The sequence below is a fragment of the Pimephales promelas genome, chromosome 3, assembly GCF_988280905.1.
Source record: "Pimephales promelas chromosome 3, fPimPro1.hap1.1, whole genome shotgun sequence".
Classification (NCBI taxonomy): domain Eukaryota; kingdom Metazoa; phylum Chordata; class Actinopteri; order Cypriniformes; family Leuciscidae; genus Pimephales; species Pimephales promelas.
In genome coordinates, this window is record NC_142771.1 from 11,381,932 (window position 1) to 11,405,654 (window position 23,723).

General features: G+C 36.2%; 1 protein-coding gene across 5 annotated transcripts in view; it reads left to right on the forward strand.

Moving 5' to 3' along the window:
- gcgra (glucagon receptor a) overlaps window positions 1-23,723 on the forward strand; it is a 100,611-nt gene that overhangs the window by 71,183 nt on the left and 5,705 nt on the right. For 4 of the 5 annotated variants that reach the window (XR_016155060.1, XM_089128233.1, XM_089128234.1 and 1 more), the window contains exons 2-13: window positions 2,058-2,206; window positions 4,487-4,583; window positions 4,751-4,858; window positions 5,198-5,301; window positions 8,553-8,659; window positions 8,827-8,995; window positions 12,338-12,497; window positions 12,612-12,672; window positions 16,162-16,231; window positions 20,228-20,316; window positions 21,980-22,127; window positions 23,654-23,695. Coding sequence is in view for 4 of the 5 variants with exons in the window: in XM_089128233.1 (XP_088984359.1) it covers window positions 2,153-2,206; window positions 4,487-4,583; window positions 4,751-4,858; window positions 5,198-5,301; window positions 8,553-8,659; window positions 8,827-8,995; window positions 12,338-12,497; window positions 12,612-12,672; window positions 16,162-16,231; window positions 20,228-20,316; window positions 21,980-22,127; window positions 23,654-23,695 (1,209 nt within the window). In the remaining variant the exon portion in view is untranslated. The remainder of the gene's footprint in view (window positions 1-2,057; window positions 2,207-4,486; window positions 4,584-4,750; window positions 4,859-5,197; window positions 5,302-8,552; window positions 8,660-8,826; window positions 8,996-12,337; window positions 12,498-12,611; window positions 12,673-16,161; window positions 16,232-20,227; window positions 20,317-21,979; window positions 22,128-23,653; window positions 23,696-23,723) is intronic. The other variant, XM_039662875.2, reaches the window with a different exon arrangement.

Genomic DNA, 23,723 nt, shown 5'->3' on the forward strand with positions numbered 1-23,723 from the left:
ACGTTTTAGCCAAAAATGTTTCCATGGTAAAGGTGTTTTTTGCAGAAACGTTTCAGATTTCGTTCTGTTCTCCGACTACAGCTGAAGTGGTGGATCAGTAACCGGGTGAGTAACTGTCACACTTTGGGTTGCCAACATCAAGCTACAGTACCTTGCTGTTTACTACAACTGCAGCATCATACTTGTACAGAGTATCACACAAGTAGTATGTGAAAACCCAACTGATTTCAGTAGTTTGCTCTTAGCATGTTGCTAAAGTAACAGTCTGCAAATAAACAGTGCAATTGAATATTTAGTAAAACTGTTATATTGTAATTCGATTTACATTTGTGTTAAACCATTTTTTGAGTTGTCTTTGTATGTACACTATGGATTTGGAATAGCATACTAGGACACGACTCAAAAAGAGTACTAGTATGTTATTGTCAACATCTAATTTCTTTAAACTGAGCTCATTGCAGTACATTCTAGGATTGCATCATACTGTTATCTTGCCTATGATGCATTAAAAAGAAAAAAAAAACTGTTATCACCCTCATGTAGCTGCAAACATGTTTTTTTCCTTCGGGGAAACAAAAAATAGGATATGCTGTTTTTTGTCAAGACAAAGTCAGTGGTGACCAGAACAGTTTGGTTACAAGTGTATTATTTTGTATTCCACAGAAGAAAGAAAGTCATACAGGTTTGAAACCACGTGAGGTTGAGTGAATGATGACAGAATTATCATTTTTGGGTGAACTATCCATTTATTTTGCAGCCTATGTATGTAGGCAGCTGTACTGTGATCATATCGGTTACCATCATGTTCAGTTCTAACATCACCTCTCTCTAAATAACACAAGTAATTGAGCTGGATGCAGTGTAAGTGCTAGTGTATCCTATTCACAACTATCTGCTTCATCACGCGAGCAAGAGCTCGGAGCAAAGACAGTGACATGGTCAACAGTCTGTGACCTTCCTTTTCCCAGAGGCTTCTTCACTCTGGGATAATGAGCCTGTTGTTTTTATACTGTCGACCAGTAGTCCATGTCTTAATTGCTCTGCAAACGTTCTTTGTCCCGTATGCTATCCTGATTGCTTACATTTAGCAAACAGTGAAATAAGTAGGGAGCCAATGAGGCCCACACTTCTCGCATTATTACTCAAGAGCCAAAATTAGTTCTGGTTCCCAGTCTTGTTTTGGGAGCAGGGATGGGGAAAATTTGCAAAATATCATGTTGTTTTATGACCATTTTATATTGTTAGCTTTCTATATTCATCACTTCATTTCATAAAAAATATACACATATCCTGTAAAAATATACATCACATTTCTGAAACTGTTTTCTACTAAAAACTGAAAAACTGTATGCGTTTTGGCCGTTCTTCGTCTCTTAGTCTGTGTCAAGTACAAAAATACAAATTTGTGAAAGTGGTGACATCATAGCTGCATCCCAATTCGTATACTATCCGTCCTAAATAGTATTCGAAAATAGAACTAGCACGTCCCAAATCGTAGTATGTTGACATGAGTGTTCCAAAGAGACCCAGATGTACTACTATTTCCGATCGATACACACTGTAACGGCTGATATTGCCCACAACTCATCGCGTGTTGGACGATGATTCCTTTAGAACTACAAACACGAGTAAAAAGTGTTAAGAAACTACAGACATGGAGGATCTTTCTTCACAAAAAGAGTACATACTTTTAGGGCGTAGTATAAGTAAGCGAATTGGGACGCTTATGTGTGCAAGCTAGAGATGCGTAGTGTTTCTTTACAAAGTCACACCGCCACCTACTGGCCTGGCATGAATAATACAGCGTTTTCAGTCAATTTCGCGGATCCTTAGTGTATCGTATTTATGTGAAAAACACAAAGGAAAACCTTTTCTCTTTTTAGCACATCGTTGTCGTGTTTACGTACCCTTATTTTTCACTTATAGTCTGTACACTAGTTTTCTGCTTTATGATGTATTTTTAAAATCACAATTTTTAATTGACTAAATGTTGTATATATCACAGATCATGGTTTGCTGTTTGATAACATGCTGATCTCTGTCTGTCTGTGGTTTAGGTTGTGTGGTGTCAGCTGAAGCCTTCCTATGAGGTGAGCGTATCCCTTTGGACCCTCGGCTCCCCTCCCAGTGCCAGCAGCAGCAGGACTAAGGGATGTCACAAGTATTCCTCCTTCTGACCCTACTCAGTTTCTCCTCCTGCATCCAGGTCAGAGATTATTCCCCCTCCTCTTTCTATTCTCTCAGATCCACAGCCCCGGGGGTAGAGCCAAGGAAATAATCCAAAACAAGAGCAGAAGATGAGCGAGCCGAAACAGGATTGAGTACAGGGACTAGGCAAATCAGAAGAAAAAACAAGATTAAATAAACAGACAATGCATTTAAACTAGGTACTAGGGCTGGGTATTGAGACAAATTTCACAATTCGATTCGATTTCGATTCACAAGCTTGCAATTCGATTTCGATTACGATTCGATTCAATATCGATTATTTTGGATATCAGTTACAATAAATGGCAATTTTTCTCAAGGGAATCAAATCTCTTAAATGCTGTAAACTATGGGAGTCTAGTTGTAGCCTATAGACTTCATTAGCCTAATATGAAGGTAATAAATAATGAACTGTTTTGTAGCTATACAAACACTTAATTACAATTTTATTTATTTTTATAATAAGAAGATTATATGAAATATAAACATGCCAGAAACTTGCCAGATTTATTCAAATATGCATTAAATATTGAAGAACAATAAATTAAGATTATAATGCATATGTATATATTTAGCAAAATGCTCCTCTGTAGAGTTATTTTTTCTAGCTGACTAACGCGTTTGTGGGTTTCCTGAGGTAAATATGACGATACATGACATTGATTACAAGCTGTTTAACTGACGTCTTTCCACGGTTGAAACGCTGATTGAGCGAATCAATGTGACATGATACAGATTTGGATAAGTTGTACTCTATCTTTTAACACACTTTCAGATGCTCATTCATGTTTATTTCGTGCTGTGACTGGTATTATTAACCCGGAAGAGAGATCAGCGCTGCTGCTTCTCTTGAGCTGCGCCAGAGTGATCTCACGCCACAGCGCCAAAACGCTATTTATGTTTTTGAATTTCTAAAAAAAAATGGACGTAATTTGAAAATTGAAACTTTGTTTCATATTAATAGTAACAAAGGACAAAGATTATTGCGATTTTTTTTTTTTGGATGCATGCAGCCGCGATACAATGATCCATTCATTCAAATGAAACAGGATGACTAATTGATTCTTGAGATTTAAGAATCAATATCGGTTCGTAAAAATGAGAATTGATTAATATCGAGAAATCGATATTTATTACCCAGCCCTACTAGGCACGACTAGAACAAGACCGAAACCAAGACACACTGACAGAGAATCATGAGTAGTGGAGAAAATCAATGCAAAATGGGAGACAGGTGTGTGTGTGTGTGTGTGTGTGTGTGTGTGTGTGTGTGTGTGTGTGTGTGTGTGTGTGTGTGTGTGTGCGTGTGTGAGGTGCTGCTGTGATGGTAGAGTGAGAGTAACTGACAACTAAGGCCCTGTTTACACGAGAACGCTCGCGGGTGAAAACGTAAAAATATTTTATCTGATGTGCCTTTCGTTTACACGACAATCTTAAAAACACTCTGCGTTCCCGTGTAAAGGGTAAAAACGCAAAAGTCTGCTTGACAGTGAAGGTTGTACGCTGGCGCGCGGACTTGGTATTGTTGTGTGGCAGTGCTCTACATTGCCACCTAGCTGCCTGGAGTGCACACTACATTGAATTTCACCCAAAACGCTCGTCTAAATGCAGAATAAAAAGTGATAACGCAACGCCACTTCAGAATCGTTTCCGTGTAAACATAGCCTAAGGCACAAATCAAACACAACAGAAAGGCTGCTGATCAAACCAGAGCCCGGGCAATACTTTTAAGAAGCGCACATTTAACACACTTAAGGACACTTTTTATTCACAAGTGTGATCTTTTTTCATTTGTGTGCTGCACCTACCTTTTTGGATAATTAATTTTGTGTAAACATTTTGTATAACCAGTCCCTCCAGGATTTCACAATTTTTGCGATCAAAATGACTGATTTTGTGGTGGTAATTTCCAAAAATTTGTGAAAAAATGTGCGATTTATATAACATTTACCATAATAGTAACATTTATATATTAAAAAGCAGAAAACAAACAGAAATGCAACACACCTCTCAGCCCTTATTAAGTTGGCTAAGAGTCTGAGTGTTATGCAACTCACTAAAGATTAGATTGGGCATTAATTCAGCATATTCATGTGAGGAAATTAAATAAATACTATAAAATCACAGAGGTTCATTAATGATCAGCAGTTACTGTGTTTTAAGGTTAATTTTACCAACACAACACAAAAGCTTCACCATCACTTTATCACAAAGTACAGCCTTGAAATTCTGCTAGCTAATTTCTTTAAAAAATAAATTCACTAATTGGATCTTACAGGTGTCATCTGCTGTGTCCCTCAAAACTTTGATGGCAAGATGGATGATGTACCGAGATGAATGTTTTCGAAATATCAGCCGAGAACCGTCGATGACAGGTGATTTGTTATGGTCCTTCCATAAGTTGTGGCTTGAGTCACAGTTGGTGTGCGAGTTCAGCAGTGATAAAACTCTCTGAATAAAACACTGCTGAGCCCTCAGATTAGGACTCATGTCACATACAGATCCTGTATATTAGACTTTAACATCAATGGTTGTTTTCCAGGTGTCGTGTGCAACCGAACGTTTGATAAGTACGCCTGCTGGCCGGACGCTCTGCCCAATACTACAGTGAGTGTGGCTTGTCCCTGGTACCTGCCCTGGCACAAGGAAGGTACTGTGAATATAACATTTACATTTATTTATTTTAGGACTATTATTTACATTGCAACAATTGCTAAAAAGGGGGTAGTTTACAAAGGATTGTTTTCAGGTTTCAAAAAGCATAAATCAAATTTAAGATCAAGTTACACTTGTTCAAGCTTGACATTAAATATGACTGTTCAATGATTGAAAGACTGTAAAAATGTATTATTTTTTGATGCAGTTTACATAACGCACTTCTTTTGGCTTAGCTCATCTTCTTCCAGTATTTTAACACATTTCTCCTTATGGAGTATTCTCATATGCGCCCTGTGTGACCACTCCATCTGTGAATGTGTTTGTGTGTCAGTTCGACATGGGCTCGTGTATCTGGAGTGTGATGCAGACGGACAGTATAGCAAGCAGAAGAACGCCAGCGAATGTCTGTCACGTGACCCCACGCAAATCAACATGGTATGTGCACTCAAAAAAATAACTCTTTGAATGAAAAATTAAAAAAAAAAATCATGGAAAGGATTTCCACATGATTAACTTGCTTTATTTCAGCATTATGCAATTATGTTATTCCAATTGAATGTACTTACGTTGGGTCAACTTAATTCATTAAGGTTGATTCAACTTCTTTACTATGGTTGGGCACAGCCTAATTAAATAGTGTCAGTGAATTTAAAAAGGGTACCTTTTATGATTCAGGTATTCAAATTCAAATATTCAATGCTATATAATTTATTTTAGTGTCACACAGAATCAATTTCTGGACTATAGTCCTCTTCTAGCTATTAATAGTACTTTTAAGCTAGATAATAGTTGCTTCATCTGCCAAAGCAGATGTAAATATAGTGTAAATACAGCTGAATCAGTCTTGAGCCTAACCAAATGCTTCACTCTTCTCCACAATGGTAACACACTGTAATTAAAATGGTCCAATAATTGCAATGTAGTTTAACATTAAACACAATTACGCACTATCAAGTCTTACCCTTTTCTTATTTCCTTAAAAACACAAAAAATAGCCCTTCATTTTAACATGTATTCTCTCTTAATTCAACCATATGCAAAGCATGCTGGGAATTTACAAGCACCGCCCAGTTTCAATTAATGCAACACAAGTCAATCATGTAAGCAAATACAAACGGATTAAGTAAACTAAAATTGTACACATATTTAAGCAGATTGAACACAATCAAATTAAGTTCGGGCAAAATGGCAGTTGACTCTCACTATACTGTCACCCTCTGGATGTAAGAATTTTTTACTTAACATAAATGGTTTGTGTTTAGACAACACGTTAGGATTTTGTACTGTTAAGTTGAGACATAATTACATACACCTTAATAGAAAAAAAACATTTCATATCAAAAACACAATTATTATAAGTAAACTACGTAAATGTGAATATATTATGTAAAGTGCACAACCTTCCTAGTTATTTTTTTTTTTTTTGATGCGAAATGGGTGATTGTTACAATAAATATCTAAGATCTTACAAAATTTTCAGATCAGTTGTGTTCATTTCTGCATCACTAATGGTGGGAATATACTTAACAACTTTTAAATTCTAAAAACAGATTCCCCACTAAAGTCAGCACAAAATATCAGACATGTGTCCTGTGAAATCTGTCAAAATCTGCATATTGGCTCTGGTTGCAACTATTATCAATTCAGCCCGACTGCAGATTGGCGTAAAAGTTTGAGCTAAAATGACATCTATTGTATTTCAGCTTTAATGCAGTTTAGTTTTACACAGTTTGTGTCTTAAAAAAACTACGGAGGCGTATTGCATTCACTTGAAGAAAAAAAAAATCTACTCTGTTTTTCTGAATTAACGAGTTAATTTTTCATTAGAAAAAAAATTGCTCTGTTTTTCTGAATTAATGAGTTAATTTTTCATGAGAAAATTTTTTTTTGCTCTGTTTTTCTGAATTAACGAGTTAATTTTTCATGGGAAATTTTTTTTTGCTCTGTTTTTCTGAATTAACGAGTTAATTTTTCATGGGAATTTTTTTTTTTGCTCTGTTTTTCTGAATTAACGAGTTAATTTTTCATGGGAAATTTTTTTTGCTCTGTTTTTCTGAATTAATGAGTTAATTTTTCATGAGAAAAAAAAAGTTTTTTGCTCTGTTTTTCTGAATTAATGAGTTAATTTTTCATGAGAAAAAATTTTTTGCTCTGTTTTTCTGAATTAATGAGTTAATTTTTCATGAGAAAAAAAAGTTTTTGCTCTGTTTTTCTGAATTAATGAGTTAATTTTTCATGAGAAAAAAATTTTTGCTCTGTTTTTCTGAATTAATGAGTTAATTTTTCGTGACAAAAAAGTTAACTGAAAAACGAGTTAATTTCAGAAAAACAGAGCAAAAAAAAAATCCATGAAAAATGAACTCCTTAATTAAGAAAAACAGAGCAAAAAAAATTTCTCATGAAAAATTAACTCGTTAATTCAGAAAAACAGAGCAAAAAAAATTCTCATGAAAAATTAACTCATTAATTCAGAAAAACAGAGCAAAATATTTTTTTTCTTATGAAAAAATAACTCATTAATTCAGAAAAACAGAGCAAAAAAAAATTTCCATGAAAAATTAACTCATTAATTCAGAAAAACAGAGCAAAAACTTTTTTTCTCATGAAAAATTAACTCATTAATTCAGGAAAACAGAGCAATTTTTTTTTCTCATGAAAAATTAACTCGTTAATTCAGAAAAACAGAGCAAAAACTTTTTTTCTCATGAAAAATTAACTCATTAATTCAGAAAAACAGAGCAATTTTTTTTTTTCATGAAAAATTAACTCGTTAATTCAGAAAAACAGAGTAGATTTTTTTTTTTCTTCAAGTGAATGCACTACGCCTCCGTAAAAAACAATGTTGGACAATTAATAATCATTTGTTATAGTATTGATTAATCTTAGTAAATGTTAATTAAAAAATCCTCTTCGTTGTTCATGTCAGCTCAGGTCAATTAAACAATATTAACAGATACAACTTCAGATTTTAACATTGCATTAGTTAATGATCAATCAAAAAAAAAATGGAGGAAACCATTATTTTATTTTTTATTGCAAATTAACAAAACATACAAGGTAAGAAATCAGTGGCACACATATACAATACAAAAGAGAGAATAATACAAAACAGCCCAACACAGACGTCGACAAATTGGTGCATGTAGGCACATGAGATGAACTTCATGCAAGTTATATGGAATTGTAAAGTTCACATAACGTATTATTTTCAATTACTCGTGAGGTTTATTACTTAATAATTTTAAGGCAAAGGTTTTACGCACTTTTTTTTAAAGTTACGTCAGCTGATCACTTGTTATAGTGATTAACTAATGTACAGTAGTTGACAAATCTGAACAAATGAAACCTTATTGTCAAGTTGTTACCAAAATGTCTTTTTAAACTTAGCCACTAACTAGTTGCTCACACATTGCGGGTTTTCTGGGAAAGTGGCTGCGAGTCCTGAAAATTTACGGGTGTGAGTTTGGTTATGCGATTGAAACCCCGAACGTAACCGTACTAAAGACTCAAACAGGTCTGACACATGAATTATGATGCTGTGTGAACTGCAAACATACTGTATAAACAGACATTATCAACAAAAAATTGAACCTGCATGCTCATCAAAGTATTACTTTAGAGACTGGTATATTAATAATATTAGAGACTGTGCATTTGATCAGATGTGTTTGTATGTCTGCGTGCAGCAACACTACGGACGGATCCTCAGTCAGTTTCGGACCATGTACACCGTTGGATATTCTCTGTCTCTCGGGGCGCTGGTGCTGGCGCTGGGCATCCTTGTGGCCTTTAGGTAACATTCAAGTCGTCTATTCCTTCTGCTTGCATTTGAAATTGAAAACGTGTTTTTGCATCAGTTTTTGGATCTTTGAAAGCGTTTATGGTTAAGGAGTTGGTTTTCTTTGTGTGAACAGTGAACGGCTTTCTGACTTTTCATTCATTGCTCTTTGGTCCCTGCAGGAAGCTGCACTGCATGAGAAACAACATCCACATGAACTTGTTTGCCTCCTTTATCCTGCGAGCCTCTTCTATCCTTATCAAAGATGCCATGTTGGAAAGGCCTGATACCTTCCATGTTGGTCAGGACATCACCACTGAACTGGAGGTGGAGTGGCTGGTTAAAAACGAGGTCCAATAACCTGCTGTCTTTCTTTATGATTTGTTATGAAATGATAATGATAGACTACCGTTCAAAAGTTTTCCAATGTTTTAGTCTCTTCGTTTTTTAAATTACAATTTCAAATAACCATTTTTTATTTGAATAAAGTTAAAAAAGTAATTTATTCCTGTTAACTGTTAAATTTATTCCTGTTAAGGCGTATTGCATTCACTTGAAGAAAAAAAATCAACTCTGTTTTTCTGAATTAATGAGTTAATTTTTCATGAGAAAAAAAGTTTTTTCTCTGTTTTTCTGAATTAACGAGTGAATAAAACAGAGCAAAATATTTTTTTCTCATGAAAAATTAACTCATTAATTCAGAAAAACAGAGCAAAAAAAAAATTTCCATGAAAAATTAACTCATTAATTCAGAAAAACAGAGAAAAAACTTTTTTTTCTCATGAAAAATTAACTCATTAATTCAGAAAAACAGAGCAATTTTTTTTTTCTCATGAAAAATTAACTCGTTAATTCAGAAAAACAGAGTAGATTTTTTTTTTCTTCAAGTGAATGCAATACGCCTCCGTAAACTCCTGTACATCTGAAAAATTCATTTCAAAGTGAACTATCCCTTTAATGCATTCGTAACATCTTTAGTTTATTGTCCTGATGGTAAAAATGGGGATTGTCAATTCTTTAGCTATTTTCTTACAGCCACTTTCTATTTTTGTGAAGCTCAACAATCTTTTGCTGCACGTCAGAACTGTATTCTTTGGTTTACTCATTGTGATGATGGATGATTAAGGGAATTTGGCCTTTGTGTTTCCTCATATTTTTACTCAAGTCATGAAGTCATGACTGGACAATTTCATTTCGCCAGTCACCCTGGTGTGCTAAAAATGTCAATATTAATGGGAATACACATTTATTCCATAAAGCAGGGCTCAACATAAATAAAAAAAAATCCCCACTGGCCCCCGGGGCCAGTAGATCAGAGTTTTGCTGGCCCCTTCTATATTTTGACTGGCCCTGAAAGAAATACAAGGAAAAGCACTTTTCCATTAAACTGTATTTATTGTATACATTAGGATTAATCAAAAAAGTGAAGGAAGTTCAGGAATTAAGAGAGAGACATAACCTAATTTCAGCGTCCAGTAGATTATTTGTCAATACCTGCTCTCTCCTCATCTCGATCACTCTCTCTCTCTCTTTTTCCCTCAGTCTCTTCATCTTACTTATTAAAGCTAAAGTTATTCATTCAAGAGCAGTGAGTGATTTTCTTTTTGCCTTTAGTTGTTTGATTCGCAGTAATGTCGCAATCGTCCGCATATTAGACTGCTTCCCCTTTAAGAACGAGTGCAGATGTAAGTCTACTACTGATGCACCATATTTTCTCCCAACTATTTCCATAACTGCGTCCATTTTAGACATAAACTGTTTACGTGAATCTCCAAGCCAGTCATTTTGACACATTTTTGTGTACATTTGATCGTTTAGACGCGCACATGAAGCCCAAAGTGTATACTTATCTCGTTGCGGTCTGTTTTGGAGCGCGCGCCGCATCGGGAACAGCATCTGTTGCGTTTTTTTATGCTTTTAGTAGCTCTTTTTATTATTAAACGCGCCCCGCAATTTAGCAACCGAAGTGACTGCATTTTACAACAATCACCGATCGTGCTGATTCTGTATTAAAGTTTGAGTTAAGGAGAAATGACAGCGTGCTACTGAAGGCTACTGCTGTGATGGTAAGGACGTTGCGCTAGACAGAATGCAGGTTTTAATGGTTTTACCTCAAATATATTCTATAATCTTTGGAAGCTGAAATCTAAAATAAAATCATATTATTATATTACAGATCTAAAGTGTAACCATAACTTGAATGTTTAGTTCTGTCCTCCGTCAGGTGTTGTGCGCACTGTGGCACCGCGTGAGATGCGTATGACGTTTGCTGTTTGTTTTGCTGATCGCCAGTTACTGGCCCGCGCGGGCAAGTGACCGGCCAATCAACTAGCCCAACATACTCTTTTACTGGCCCCATTGCTTATGTCGAGCCCTGCATAAAGTTCTTTCAATTCTTTTACTTCAATGAATTTTTTTTATTTATTTTTTTATTAAAGATCAAAGAATAAACAATGCTTCATTTTTACAGCCATTTTTGTTCATATATACCAGGGGGTGTCAATAATTCTGTCCTCAACTGTTATTACGTTAAAGAAATATTCAGGGTTTTTTACAATTTAATGTCTATGGACAGCATGGTTCGAATTCTTCAATTAAGGGAACTTGCTTTTCCTGCTGGATTTTTTTTTTTTAATAGAAAAAAAAACATTATTCTAATTTTAAAGGATGTATGTAATGCAATTTGTTAGTGTCGCTAAAACTAACTGCAGAATTATTACTAGTATATTAAAGGGATAGTTCACTTTGAAATTATTTTTGATATGTTTTAGCTTACCTCAAGGGCATCCAAGATGCAGGTGTCTTTGTTTCCGCAGTATTTTCAATTTTGACATTTTTCGGTCAAACCGGTGTTGTCTGTCAGTCATATAATGCAGGTCTATGGTCACCACCTCAAAGAGCATGCACAGAGAAGTCCAAATTAAACATGATTTAATGACTCGTAAATGGCCTAAGACACGAAACAAGCGGTTTGTGTGAGAAAACGAACAGTATTTACATAGTTTTTACCTCTTGTAACCACAGCCACGTCCAAGTGATCTGAGTGCGTGGGCGCTTTGTGGCTGTGATATAAATACTGTTCGTTTTCTCACACAAACCGCTCGTTTCGTGTCTTAGGCCATCAATGTGAACTTACATTTACGAGTCATTAAATCATGTTTAATTTGCACTTCTCTGTGCATGCTCTTTGAGGTGGTGACCATAGACCTCCATTATATGACTGACAGACAACAACGGTTTGACCTAAAAATGTCAAAATTGAAAATACTGTGGAACCAAAGACACATCTTAGATGCCCTCGAGGTAAGCCAAAACATATCAAAAATGAATTTCAAAGTGAACTATCCCTTTAACTACATTCAGCATAGAACATTATTCTTGTTAAAAATGAAACGCTATATAACAAAAATATTTGTTGATTGTTACTTTGTGATAGCTATTGTGTTAACTAATGTTAACATGCAGTATATACTGTGAATATTTCATGGAAGTGCTTTCATAAACAGCTTTCTGCTGTTGAACTCTACGCTAAAATGCCGTTCATGGCCAGGAATGACTGGGAATATTCCTTGAAATGCATGTTTGTATAGATTTGGCTTAAATACCTGTTTACTGAATAGAGGCGGCAGGTTAAAATTTAGCCTAAAGCTTTCAGTGACCCAAAAAACTCACGTCAACTCTCATGTGTTTCAGACGGCCGTCGGCTGCAGAGTTGCCGTGGTGATGATGCAATACAGCATACTTGCTAACAGCTACTGGCTGCTGGTGGAGGGCATCTACCTCCACAGCCTTCTGGTCGTCACAGTCTTGACGGAGAGAAATTACTTCGGCATCTACCTGTGCATTGGCTGGGGTGAGAGGTTCAAGCTTTTACACCGTGAACTCATTAACAGGGTTGAAGAGTTTCCTCATACAGAGCACGGCAGATGGTTTATGCCTCATCTCACAAGCTCTCTCTCTCCCTCAGGCGCCCCTCTGATATTCGTGCTGCCGTGGGTGATTGTGAAGTACTTGTACGAGAATGAAGAGTAAGTTATCTGGAGCCACGTGGGATGAGTGTGTTTGCGTCGGGAAGACTGATGGAAGCCAGCGTGTTTTTGCGGTTGGAGAGTTGGCAGACAACAGTACTCTGTCACTGTAGCGTTTGTTTTATAACAAATCAAATACATAAATTGTGAACACAAGCTACTTTTAATCCAGATGTCAAAAGCTCTGATGCTATGCAGATATTCAGCTTCTATATGATAGATGAGTATTGAGCACTTTTATGTACTGTAGCTGCGACATCCACTCCTGCCTTTGGGTTTTGCCTGTAGCAGCCAACACTGTCCTTAAAGTTGCACAGTACAAAATCTTGTACTGTAAATCATTCATTCGGCCAGTGATTAGAGTTTATAGTTATAAATTTGGATATTTTTTCTTACAAAAACACGTCACTTCACTTGAGAAGGCCCCTGGAGTCGTATGATATTACTTTTATTGTAGAAAGATGCACTTTTTGGGGCTTCAAAATCACCAGTACTATTCGCTCCCATTATAAAGCTTGGAAGAGCAAGGATATTTTTAAATATAATTGTGCTTTTCTGAAAGAAGAAAGTTATATCACCTGTAGGATTGCTTGAGGGCGAGTCATTATGGGATAATTTTGGGGTGAACTAAGATATTATAAAAGTAAATTGCAACTTCATGATTACAAATGTGTTATTATAGATATATTTTAATACATGAAATGCAAGTTTCAATAGAAATCAAAGTATATTTTAGTATATAAATGCTTGTCAGTACATTCAGCAGTAAACTTTAATTTTGTTCATTTTGAAATCACATATAGAGATGTACTCAAGTCCTACTTAAGGAGTCCAAAAACCCTTTAAAGTTCAGCTAATTGGATTTCATATATATATATATATATATATATATATATGAAGAGTTCAGATGCAAAAGCCTCTAAATGCCATTTGAAATTTTCTTCAAGAATGTTCATTTTTATCAAGCTTGTATATTTAAGTTCAGTAATTTCACTTAAATGACAATGAAGATTACCTATTAATTGTCATTTAAGTGAAATTACTGAATTTAAATATACAAGCTTGATAGAAATGATTATTCTAAGAGAATTTCAAATGGCACTTAGAGGCTTTTGTATCTGAACTCTTCATATATATACAAGTTTCAATAGAAATCAAAGTATATTTTAGTCTATAAATGCTTGTCAGTACATTCAGCAGTAAACTTTAATTTTGTTAATTTTGAAATCACATATAAAGATGCAGTGGCGGTTCTACTTTGAATTACACCCAGGGCGAGACCCCCTTCGAGCGCCCCCCCCCCCCCCCAAACCAACCGACCAAAAAAAAAAAAAAACACCCCAAAAATAAAATCTCATTCCGTTCATTTGAAAAACACAGTGAATAGAATCCAGTTCTTTTGCTAGATTAATCTAACTTTAAAGGGAGGAAGTAACCATTAGCGCATTGGTTATTGCCTTGAATTATGTGCATGGCACACTTTTAGTTATGACTTGTTAAAGTATACTTTGTCACTAAATGGAGTTTTTAAAAGTAAAATCGTCAGAGAGACACTTAGGCCTATTTTGTAACACAATACTTATCTCTTAAATAATTTTGAACAGCTATCATATTAACAACTATCCAAACTGTTATAGACCTAAAATAGCTTTTGTAGCCCTATGTCACTCTTAAAATGTCAGAGAAAAAGACAGAATCAGAGATTATTTAGAAAATAGAAAATTGTACTTTGCATATTATAGGCTACTATAAAAACACATAAAGTTGATCATTATGTAAATTATTTTCATTTCATGAATATAGTGACCAACATGATCACAGAATCTTGTTCAAAAAGCCTAATACACAATGAAATCAATTCACCAAGTTAATAACATTAAAGATTTGTTTTTAAGGAGTGTCTTTTATCTTACCTACTAAACTTAAAAAAAAGGTTAACACAAAATATTTAAAAAATATATAAACCTCATATTTCAGCATTCAATCATCTCTATAAAAAGAATGAGTCAATAAAGATATATTCCTGACATTTATAATGCACAGTAGCTGATCTTTTAATAGTAAAATTCGGTCCGATTTTCCCATGGCTGTTGTTGCTATACAACCATGCACTCGCGCTCTCCACAATGGCAAAGAAGTTTTAGTAGCTAATGTATTTCCACCACAGAAAAACGCTTGCTGAAGCTCTGCTAAAAGAGTTATTTACGGAGAAGAGAAAAAAACCCCAAGTGTTTGGGTGCACGTGTGCACTCCCATACTGAAAAGATTATGAGCGCGCCTCCCGCGAGCGCGTAATGAGCGCGCTTCCCGTGCGCCTAATCGCCTATTTGAAATAACGACCTCAAGCGCGCAAAAGACGCGATACGTGAACTAATCAAGAGACCCCCTTGATATCGCTTCTGTGCACGGCACCTTCTCCGCAAGCAGGGGCGCCATTGCCAATAATTGAATTGAAATGATAAAAAATAGAAAACCTTCGCGGGACAGAGGATTTTTTTTTAACTGCTCGTGCCGCCCCCCATGTGACATGAAGAGATGCCGCCCCGGGCGACTGCCCGGTTCGCCCGTGCCTAGAACCGCTACTGTAAAGATGTACTCAAGTCCTACTTAAGTGGTCCAAAAACCCTTTAAAGTTCAGCTAATTGGATTTTATGTGTGTATATATATATATATATTACCCAAATATATACAAGTTTCAATAGAAATCAAAGTATATTTTAGTCTATAAATGCTTGTCAGTACATTCAGCAGTAAACTTTAATTTTGTTAATTTTTAAATCACATATAAAGATGTACTCAAGTCCTACTTAAGTGGTCCAAAAACCCTTTAAAGTTCAGCTAATTGGATTTCATATATATATATATACATTATATGCATTCAGTTTTACAAGGGATTGTCTATTCACTTTCCTAAACTTATTTTATACCTCACCAGCAGGCACAGTGACAGATATAAGCCATGTAGGTTGTATATCTTTAATATGTCATGTTGTGCAAGGGTTGAGGAAAGGTTCATGCTCTCTCACACTCATCAACCCGTCCATCCTGCTGTACTGGCCAGATAAAAGATTCACTCTATCATGTTGATAAGCTGCACATCATTTCCACTCTCACCAGACAGCATGTCATCTGTCATGTGTCTGCGATGCTATTTGTTACCGGCATGCCGCTGCGTTTTTTACACTATCACTCCAGATACTAAGATAATGCTGCAGATTTCCGATATTCATTGAAACTATATTTGTCAAAATATGCAGTATGGCAATATAAAACAATGATTAAATCATGGAATAGTTTATTGAAAATTCCGACAAAAGATTTATAAATAATCCTCCAAAGCCTGATGTATATTTTTCTAAAAAGGTATAAACCTTTATAAAGTGTTAACTACAAGTGATTATGTTGTGTGTGTTGATTATATTTAATGAGCACAAGTAGGCCTCATTTGCTCATTTACTGTGACGTATTTGATCTCTTGTTGTTGATCAGATGCTGGATGCAGAATATTCACATGGAGTACTGGTGGATCATTCGCTCTCCCATCCTGCTGGCCGTGTTGGTGAGTGAGACACTCGTTCGTGTCCCTCGACAGCCTCTCTTAGCTGTACTTATCAGTCTGAGTCTCCCACATCCAGAGCACTGTTAATGACACTTCATCTCCTGTAATGCCACTTTACCTCCACCCTTGAAGTCAACATGAAACCAAAATTGCTTTTTTGCCTTGATTATCTGGAGATTGGACAGGAAAGTAGAAGTAAAGAGGGGGAATGGATTCAGGACCTGCACACACAACATTACCAACACGACTCTTTTATGTTGTTTTTGTAATTATTTAACATCATTTAAACATTTAATTGCTCCACATCTGCTTATGTCACAAATCCCAATCAATCAAATTTTTGTCATTGAATATTCTTTTCGACTCGGAAATATGTTTTTACAACTTCAGTGATCCAGTGTTTAAAAAGAAAAGGGTTGGCAGATTTAGAAATAATGCAATAAAAAAGCATGTAGTACTAAACCAAGTTGTATTAGTGTGGATGTACAGAGGGATGACCACACACAGTTATAATTCCACTAATTATGAAGAATGAAGGCGGTACAACACAAAACGTTAAACGTATTAGTTGTTTTTTTTTGCTAGACTTTTAGCCCAGACAAGACTTGAGACTTAAAGGGTTAGTTCACCCAAAAATGAAAATTCTGTCAGTATTTACTCACCCTCATGTTGTTCCAACCCCGTAAGACCTTCGTTCATCTTCAGAACACAAATTAAGATATTTAAGATATTAAGATCGTTCCTGTATACTAGTCCATAGGCTTCTTGAGGGAATGACTCTTGCTGGCATCGAAAAGTCATTAAAGACATCGTTAAAATAGTCCAAGTGACTACAGTGGCTCAATCTTAACTTTATCAAGCGACGAGAAGACTTTTTGTGCGCAAAATAAACAAAAAAAACGACTTTATTTCAACTATCCACTTCCTTCTCCATGGGCCTGTAGTCAGTTTACGTAGTGTGATTGCATAAAGCTATGTCACACGTAGGCTCACTATTGGCCGACGCTGGTCATGTGTGTGATGCGTGTGACGTACAATAACAGAAGCTTACGCTATTAAACTAGTAACCTGACTCGCGCAGAAGGAGAAATAAACGAATAGCTGAAATAAAGTCGTTATTTTTGTTTATTTTTTCGCACAAAAAGATTGATAAACTTAAGATTGAGCCACTGTAGTCACTTGGACTATTTTAACGATGACTTTAATGACTTTTGGAGGCCAGCAAGAGTCATTCCCTCAAGAAGCCTATGGACTGTATGCAGGAGTGATCTTAATATCTTAAATATCTTAATTTGTGTTGCGAAGATGAACGAAGGTCTTACGGGGTTGGAACAACATGAGGGTGAGTAAATACTGACAGAATTTTCATTTTTGGGTGAACTAACCCTTTAAAAGCCGATTTTCCACCGTTAGGTCGAACAGTTCTATGAACGGTAAGAAATGGTTACGGTTATGAATGAATTCCAGTCGGAAGTGAGCATCCCTATTCACTACTTACTCCGAAGGGCAGAGCCCTTGAAGTGTGGCGTTTTGAGGGAACAGGGAACTTGCGTGTCATAATGTAGCCATTTTGGAACGCACTTGCTGAAGGGAGCAATGAAAGAACATGTAATTTCCTCATCTTCACCTGGAAAGTTACCAATACAATGCAGTGTGGCGTCCATCGACCCCATTAGGTGTTCTTAAACAGGAATTTTGTTATTATTGCTGTTAATATAATTGTTGCCATTATAAATACACATTATAATGAGGATTTTTTAAAATATGCACTATCTATTTGTGAGTGTGTTCTCTCTGTGCTCTGCATGTAGTCAGATTTACTTTACATATACGTTTACTTTAAACATATTTCTTACCTATGAAACTCGTATGACGAAATGTGTGTGAAATATCACAAACAAAACAAAACAACTTGAATTATTCTGTCAATGCATTAACATTAAAATGAATCGCGAGGATTTGCCCATGACCATAAACTATAAAATGACTATCTTGAAATTAATATAACCAACGCATTCTCATCCCAAGGCTTCATCTAACTGACAATTTTGACCATGCTTCAATTTTCGACGCCTTTAGCGTCAGTTACATGACGCGATCCTAGGGCGTCATCTAACTGACGCTTAAGGTAAAGCCTTAGTTAGATGACGCGGGTAGGTTTAGGTCTGGGGTTAGACGCGATCTTAGGGCGTCATCTAACTGACGCTAAAGGGTGCCAAAAGCGTCAGATATTGAAGCATGCTCAAAGTGCTTCCCAAGGTGTCAGTTAGATGACGCCTTGGGATGAGAATGGGCTGATATAACCAACATGTTCCCTTCACTAACAGCCTTTTGGAAGGACCCTTTGTATTCAGTTCAAAACACACATACAAATGATGTCCCCTTCCCGAAGTGCCCTTCAAATGTGCACAAACGCTGTTTGGAATTCAACCTATATTTCCACTTCAGCTTGGTTCGACACGGCACGCATACACACCGCACACGTCGTGCATGGATTAATGTTTCCACTCAGGATTGGTCACTTGTCTGTTGCCTAGCTGCTAGTTTCTCTGTAGCTGGCTAAACGCGTCATTTGAGCAAAGTTAAAGCAAGTCAATAATAAAATAAAATAAGAAATAATAAAAAGAACAGTCTCTATTGTCACTACACCCCCATAGCATTCCAAACTCGAAAGACTCTTGTTCATCTTTGGAAGACGCATTAAGATATTTTTAATGAAATCTGGGTGATTTCTGTCCCTCAATTGAATGCCTCTTCACCCAAAACTTGACTTCAAGAAGTTCATAAAGGGATCAAATAGGAAATAAATCCATAGGAATCGAGTGGCTCAATCCAAATCTTCTGAAGACTCACTTTATATATATATGTACGTATTTGTCACATATAAACACTGTTTAGCATAGTTCTAGTATATAAATCAGCCGTACTTGCTTGAAAAGCGAGAACAAACCTCAATGGTTCCCTAATGTCTGCAAAATGTTTTGCATTCAGAAAGTATCTTGGAGAAATGCAAACGTTTTGTGAGAGAACACAAAAGCTTAGAAATGTATGTTTTCCATGCATCCCATATTTTTTTTTGTCCCGGGCTCCTTAAATAGGCATGATTAGTCTATATTAAAAGCAATATAATCAAAAAACGAATGACATTTAGTTATATAACTCCTGTCAGTCCAATTTAAAATCCTGTGGCCATTTTAATTCAAATTCACATTCATTACCAAAAAAGAGGCTAATCTTAAATTCTGAATTTTGGCCATATTCCATATTCAGAGTAAGAATTATGATATGAACACTGACATTTGACATAACAGAAGGAACACAGGGAGGTTAAGTGTTTTATGCTGTTTTATGCCCCTGCATTTTCCATTTATGCTCACACCGTCACACCCAATTGCATTGCATTTGCTTTAGCATTAAACACAGCATTCAAATTTGAAGTCATTTCCATTCTGCACAAAGCGCATATTGCCATATAATGTTGACTCTCTCAGTACATCAGGAGATGACTTCATGTAATATGTTTTAGAGTCTAGAGCTATGATTTCAAAGAATCGCCCTCCCTCCCCTACTCCAGTGTCGTATTTCCACATGATTGCGACGAAAGGCGCAATAATGTGTAAAATTGTCTGGCATCCATAATGCTCACATTGGCTGTGAAGTGCAGATGAGCACTTAGCAATGTGCAGAGATGTTTCTACGTTGCTGTTCAAGTGTTCCTATTGGGCAGGAATTCCTATGTTTGAATTCTCATAGGGCTGGACTGTTCTACTTCCATTTCCAGACTCTGTCAAGCATTGCTGACTTCCTTCCCCCACTCTTCTTGCCACCCCAGTCTGTCGTCCTGAGTCATTTCAATTTGTCATTTGTTCTACTGTTAAAAGCACCTTATAAATGAAGGTGACTTGACATGACTGTCAGGGAACTGTTGTGCTTTGTCCTGCTAATATGACATAATGGTCTTAACCAGGGCATTATTATGCTCTCTTCTCTGTTCAGATTAACTTCTTCATATTCATCCACATCATCAGGATCCTCGTGTCCAAACTGAGGGCGCACCAAATGAGATATACTGACTACAAGTTCCGGTGGGTGTCCTGCGGTTTAAGGGTTAGTTCACCCAAAAATTTAATGTCTGGTATTATTTATTCACCCTTATTCCAAACCTTTTGCTTCAGAGGAATAGCTTGTTATTTGCTGAAAATCTCCTTTAATTCAGAGCCTTCAAACATTTTGCATCACGACTGGTTATGAGAGACTTGAAAACCAATAACATTTTCAAATAGGATGTGATGTGTTGATGCACAATATCCACCATATTTTAATAATTTGCATGCAAACGTGATCAAGATGTGAGACCTGTGGCATATATTTGAGGGATTTTCAGTCTTGCATTCATATGTTCATGATTACTGTATCTAATGTTGGTTATGGTAAAAGTTATTTTACTACTGTTGTAGATTACAGTTGTCTTGAAAATATATATATTTGTCATGATGCTAAATAAGTAGAATGTTGATTTATTTTAATTTCACATTGTTTAAAGGGATAGTTCACTTTGAAATAAATTTTTGATATGTTTTAGCTTACCTCAAGGGCATCCAAGTTGTAGGTGTCTGTTTCCACAGTATTTTCAATTTTGACATTTTTCAGTCAAACCGGTGTTGTCTATCAGTCATACACTGGAGGCTAAGGGGGTCCACCAAAAAGCATGCACAGAGAAGTCAAAATTAAACATGATTTAATGACTCATAAATGTAAGTACACATTGATGACCTAAGACACGAAACGAGCGGTTTGTGTGAGAAAACGAACAGTATTTATATCGTTTTTACCTCGTGAAATCACAGCCATGTCCAAGTGATCTGAATCAGTTTTGCAATGTCCAACTGAACCGAACTGAATCAGTTCAATGTTACGCCGGAAGTGATCGCTTGCGTGTGACGTCACTCAATATTTACGCGGAGATTTCGGAAGTTTTACCTTTTACTAAACATATTTAGATATACCGAAATCGTCTTCCATTGCGGTTTCCCGTATTTCTAAATATGTTTAGTAAAAGGTAAAACTTCTGAAATCTCTGTATAAACAAAGAGTGACATAGGCGCGCAAGCGATCACTTCCGGCGCATGTGCAGACCGAAACTGCCGTGCCGTCAGATCATTTTGTCATGGCTATGATTACAAGAGGTAAAAACGATATAAATACTGTTATATTGCTATAAATACCGCTCGTTTCGTGTCTTATTCCATCAATGTTTACTTACATTTACGAGTCATTAAATCATGTTTAATTTGGACTTCTCTGTGCATGCTTTTTGGTGGACCCCCTTAGCCTCGAGTGTATGACTGATAGACAACAACGGTTTGACTGAAAAATGTCAAAATTGAAAATACTGTGGAAACAAAGACTCTTGCATCTTGAATGACCTTGAAACATGATCTTGAATGATCTTGAAGCAAAAATTAATTTCAAAGTTAACTATCCCTTTAATTATTAGCTTTTCACCTACTCATGATCCTTCTGCAGTTCCCTCATGAACCCCCATTAGTAAGAATCCTTGTATAAAACATTCAGTACTTTCTTTAAAACAACAGAAAGAAAGCCATGTGGGTTTGGTTTGGAACAATATGTGGGTGAGTAAGTGATGACAGAATTTGCATTTTTGAGTGATCTGTCCCATAAAGCATTTGCACAATATATTGTGTGTTTGTTTCCAGATGACCTGTGTGTTTTTTCCCTCTTTTTCAGGCTTGCTAAGTCAACCCTCACTCTGATTCCGTTACTGGGGATCCATTCGGTCCTGTTTTCGTTTGTTACTGACGAGTCTACCTCACATGGTGCTCTACCCCTGCGCCTCACAAAGCTCTTCATCGACCTCTTCTTTAACTCCTTCCAGGTAAGAAAGCCTCAATACACCATCACTCTTCCTTTCATTTTGTGCATTTTCAGTGGAATGATATAGGGCAATGAATTGACTGAATTGCATTGCAACACACCCACAAAACAGATCAATGTAGTCCAACAAATACTGTTTTCGACACCAAATTGCTCCAATTTGTCACCTCAATTCAAAATCAGAAATTTAATTAAATTTAAGGCACTCTCAATATAACAAAAATATGGATAATAAGCTCAAAGTTTAGATGTAATAACAAATTAAACATTGTTATGTTCTCGATATGCGAGAGAGAAATCACTTCACCTTGCTAAAATCTCCCTGAAAGCCCAATATGCTGCAAATCAGCAATGAATTCAAATGTCCCTTGATCGGACAGCAGCTTTGGAAAAAAAAAAGACATTTTGCAGCTTATTTTACTGTCAGGACTAATTGCTTTGAGAAAGCAGGCGCTACAAATTGGCTGACTCACCCTTTGACAAACTGATAATGACACTCAAGTGGAGCACAGCTGCAATGCGTTGAATTTGTATCATCTGCCTGAAGGAAATGTCCTGATGAGACTTTTCACATGTGTAAAGATTAAGATAAAGAGAGAGATGGAGAGAGAGAGGACATAAAGCTTGACTGTTATTTATCCATCTGCAGATGGATAAGCACTTCATGCTTATTGGCTTTTGAATATGAACCCTAGGCCTCGTTCATATTTTCATGTTTAGCACATGTGATACTCCACTTTTTTGGAAATAGGCTACTTTTACAACTCCCCCAGAGTTAAACAGTAGAGTTTTACCGTTTTCGAATCCATTTAGCCGATTTTCTGATATTTAGAAGAATATCAGTAACCAGACAGTTTCTGCTCTCATTGACTTCCATAGTATATTTTTTTCCTACTATGGAAGTCAATGGGACCAGAAACTGTCTGGTTACTGATATTCTTCTAAATATCAGAAAATCGTCTGAATACATTCGAAAACGGTGAAACTCAACTGTTTAACTCTGGGGGAGTTGTAAAATGAGCCTATTTCCAAAAAAAAAGTGGAGTATCCCTTTAACAAGCAGAATCTTTGAAGGAGAAAACCGTAATTTTTAAGTCACCATTATGGTGATCGGTGTTTGGTTTATCTGGGCTCTTGACCCTTAAATCATTAACTTTAGATTTTGTTTGGCTGCTATATGTGACTTATAACAGCCAGATGAACAAATAGAAAAGGGGATCTGATGGTGTTGGTTGTGTTTTAACATAATCATTAATTTACCTTGATTAATTGACTTTAAAGTGTTAATTAAACACTGGGGAGTTTGCTGTGTATTCTTCAAAATGGTAAAATACTATGGTAGTTAAGCGACACCCCTTGTCGGTGTGTCAAAGTCGGCATGAAACAAAAGTCCTAGTCTTTTGAAGTGAAACATTTCTCAAACAAGAAAAAATAGTTTTGTACATGGGAAATTGATTGGATGGTTGTGGTTTTGACTTCATGGTGACGTTAAAAGATTTGCTTATTCATGCTCTGACATGTTCACAGGGGCTGCTGGTAGCAATCTTATATTGCTTCGTCAACAAGGAGGTGAGTTCAACTCTTTTCTTTAATGTAT